We start from the raw sequence: 3,663 nt of genomic DNA, 5'->3' as shown, positions 1-3,663 counted from the left end.
TACCCAGTTAGACAAGAAGTTACTTCTTAGTACGTCGCGTTTACGCTTAAGCTAGTTAAGTTAGTTGAAGTTGAATTTTTACCAGTGCAAGAGAGAAAGTGTGAGAAAGTGAACGTTGGAACGTGTGGAGCGATAACGCAAGTAAGCGAAAGATTTGCTAAGGTACATTCCTTCGTCGTGACGTCCTGCGTTAACACCTGAACCAACGCCAAAATGCCTCAAGTCATCGAGCAGTACACACCGTAAGTACCTAGCTCCTTTTGCAGACACCTTGCACCTTCCTGGAACACACTTGCTCGCTCACCCCGTCACGTTCGCTTGCATCCGGACTGGAATCCGGACTCGTGTATCGTGTTACAAGATTTCAGACCGTGGGTGTGTGCCTTCGGTCCTCTGATAAGCCACCGGTGCGCTTATCGGTCTCCGTAAGGCGAGCCCTTGTGTCCTTGAGGACCCCCGATCGGGCTCCGGTGAACCTTTGCACTTTGACATTCCCTTCCGAAGGGTCGGGGTGTTTGTTTGTCACCCGCAAGGGCTGTCCGGCAGCTCTCGGGACGATTATCAGCGCCCTGGACGAAGGGCTACGTCAGAGTGAGATGTTGCTTTTGCCTTCGTCAGATGGCTGCCAGGCGGTGCGCAGGCAGCTGATAACTGCGACGGAATGTATGTGTATAAAAGCGGCGCACCGTGCCAGGATCGGTTCAGTTACCGCCCGTGCAACCGTGTGCGCCGAGCCCTTTTTCCAAACAATAACGAGCCGCGCTAGAATCAAGCCTCGCTTAAACACAGCCTCCCAGCCCAGTACTCCAATGAGCATAGTGTGTTCCAGTGCAGTGTTCTGCTGGAAACATTACCCGACGTCTCGGATCAGCGATCGCTAACGGAAACCTCTCGTTTTCGTCCTTTTCTTCCTTCCGGTTGGCTCGCTTTGTGATCTTCCGCTTTCACGATGGTGAAACTGTTCGCTCTGCTCAGGCTCCCGACCACCCTGGGATGCAGCCCGAAGCTGAAGACGCTGCCCAAGAACCTGTACAACCATCTGCGCGGTTTCCCGGTCGTCAACGGTGAAGCCTCGCTGCTGTCGGACAAGGTGCGCCGATTTGTCGAGGAGTCAGCCGCCATGTGCCAACCTGACCGGATCCACATCGTCGACGGTAGCGAGAGCGAAAGCAACACCTTGCTGAAGACGCTGCACAGCCAGGGTACGATCAAGCCTCTGCCGAAGTACGACAACTGCTGGTTGGCCCGCACCAACCCAGCTGATGTGGCTCGTGTCGAATCGAAGACGTTCATCTGCACGGACCGACCGGAGCAGACCATTCCGACACCGAAACCGGGTGTAGCTGGTTCCCTGGGCAATTGGATCGCGCCTGCCGACTATGATCGTGCGATCATGACCCGGTTCCCGGGTTGCATGAAGGGCCGCACTATGTTTGTGGTGCCGTTCTCGATGGGTCCGATTGCGTCGCCGCTCTCGAAGATCGGCATTGAGATCACGGATTCTGCCTATGTCGTGTGCTCCATGCGCATCATGACCCGAATGGGCTCTGAAGTGCTGGACAAGCTGTCTGACAACTCGGTAAGTGGTGTTTTCCCGGGAGCTTTCCCAAGCGTAGTAGCTCTCGAACGCACAACTAACGAGTCGCTTTGTTCCGTTTCCATTTCCAGGACTTCATCCGGTGTCTGCACTCGGTCGGAACGCCAGCCAGCGGCAAAGTGGCCGTACCGGCGTGGCCCTGTGATCCGGAGCGCACCATTATCCTGCACAAGCCCGCCAGCAACGAGATCGTTTCGTACGGTTCCGGATACGGTGGCAACTCGCTGCTCGGCAAGAAGTGCTTTGCCCTGCGCATCGGCAGTACTATCGCCAAGCGTGAGGGTTGGCTTGCGGAACACATGCTGATCCTGGGCATCACGGATCCGAACGGTGTGAAGAAGTACATCGCGGCCGCGTTCCCTTCTGCGTGCGGCAAAACGAATCTCGCCATGATGAACCCAACCCTGCCCGGATACAAGATCGAGTGTGTCGGGGATGACATCGCCTGGATGAAGTTCGATTCGAAGGGTCAGCTGCGTGCGATCAACCCTGAGAACGGTTTCTTCGGTGTTGCGCCTGGCACCTCGACTGAGACGAACCCCAACGCCATGGAGACGATCTACAAGAACACGATCTTCACGAATGTAGCCTCAACATCTGACGGTGGTGTGTTCTGGGAGGGCATGGAGAAGGAAGTGTCCTCGGACGTCGAGATCACGGACTGGCTGGGCAACCCCTGGAAGCTGGGTGAGTCGAAGACTCCTGCAGCACATCCCAACTCCCGCTTCTGCGCTCCGGCCAGCCAGTGCCCGATCATCGATCCGGCCTGGGAGGACTCCGAGGGTGTCCCGATTTCGGCCATCTTGTTTGGAGGCCGACGTCCTCAGGGCGTGCCGCTGGTATACGAGGCTAACTCGTGGGCACATGGAGTCTTCGTTGGATCGGCCATGCGCAGTGAAAGCACTGCCGCTGCGGAACACAAGGGCAAGGTCATCATGAACGACCCGTTCGCGATGCGACCGTTCTTTGGGTATAACTTTGGCGATTACCTGCGACACTGGCTGAGCATGGAGGAGCGTGCTAATGCCGCTGGTGGCCACGCGCCGAAGATCTTCCACGTGAACTGGTTCCGTAAGGATGCCAACGGCAAGTTCCTGTGGCCCGGATTTGGCGAGAACAGCCGTGTGCTCGAGTGGATCCTGCACCGCATCGACGATGCCGACTGCTACCGGGATACGGCCATTGGTCGTGTGCCGACGGAAGGTGCCCTCAACCTGGATGGTCTGAGTGGTCCAGTGAACGAGCGCGAACTGTTCTCGATCCCGAAGGACTTCTGGCTGCGGGAGGTCGACGAGATCAAGCAGTACTATGACAATCAGCTGCCGCAGGATCTGCCCCAGGAGATCGCCTCCGAGCTGGAGCAGTTGAAGGGGCGCATCGAGAAGATGTAAGGCGTGCTCCGGAAGGAGCGAAAGGACAACAGCAAGGACCACAGTACGCACTGCTCCGCAAAAGGAGCGAAGAGATTAGGCCAAGCTTGCCACGCAGCTCAGGGTTTATTGACCATGGGGTCGTGTGGCAGCTCGCCAGCACCAGATAGGGACCGAAGCAAAACGCCAGGAGCCTTAAGTGTAGATATTTTGTATTTGTATTAAGCCCGTGTAAGGCATATATTGTAATAATTCCCCTAGAGTAAGTATTGTGATAGTCGTGGGAGAAAACAAACCTGAAAGGGACTTGCGGTTTTACGAAAACACAAACTCCCTCAATCTGCTAATATGGAGCAAACCTAATGTACTAAGAAAATCAACAATAAAAAAACAATGTAATTTATAAATGATTGTCTTTTGTCATCAACAACCGCTGTTACACATCTCGAAATGAGCGTTACATCGAAACAATCAAACGATTGTTTTATTGGCGAGTTCCTGTTGTTGTTTACCGCGATTTCCACGGTCAATGCCACTACCGTCAATCAATAATATAGTTGGCTTAAATTGTGTCAAGGAAGAAATCTTAGCATTCGTCCGCACTCTATAAGCGCACAAATAAAAACAAAAACCGATAAGCTTTCTCTGTCTCTTCTTCCCTCTTTCTCTCTCTTTCTATTCCTACAGCGATTAGAA

General features: G+C 54.2%; 1 protein-coding gene across 1 annotated transcript; it reads left to right on the top strand.

Annotated features, from left to right (window-relative positions):
* Window positions 1-213: 213 nt before the first annotated feature.
* On the top strand, window positions 214-3,358 carry LOC128730405 (phosphoenolpyruvate carboxykinase [GTP]). Its single transcript, XM_053823451.1, has 3 exons — window positions 214-242; window positions 976-1,579; window positions 1,669-3,358. Exons 1-3 carry the CDS (start codon window positions 214-216, stop codon window positions 2,986-2,988), a joined length of 1,953 nt encoding a protein of 650 aa, XP_053679426.1. The 3' UTR covers window positions 2,989-3,358.
* The last annotated feature ends 305 nt before the right edge of the window (window positions 3,359-3,663 follow it).

Source organism: Anopheles nili, chromosome 2 (genome assembly GCF_943737925.1).
Source record: "Anopheles nili chromosome 2, idAnoNiliSN_F5_01, whole genome shotgun sequence".
Taxonomy (NCBI): domain Eukaryota; kingdom Metazoa; phylum Arthropoda; class Insecta; order Diptera; family Culicidae; genus Anopheles; species Anopheles nili.
The sequence above is the reverse complement of the archived record's forward strand: the minus strand, read 5'-3'. Positions and strand labels throughout refer to the sequence as shown.

What these genes read in the sequence shown, in the direction of transcription:
- LOC128730405 (XM_053823451.1), top strand. Translation starts at nt 214, where the DNA reads ATGCCTCAAGTCATCGAGCAGTACACACC. An exon ending in GTCATCGAGCAGTACACACC is followed by an intron (nt 243 to 975) that starts GTAAGTACCTAG and finishes CGCTCTGCTCAG; the next exon opens with GCTCCCGACCACCCTGGGAT. An exon ending in ACAAGCTGTCTGACAACTCG is followed by an intron (nt 1,580 to 1,668) that starts GTAAGTGGTGTT and finishes TTCCATTTCCAG; the next exon opens with GACTTCATCCGGTGTCTGCA.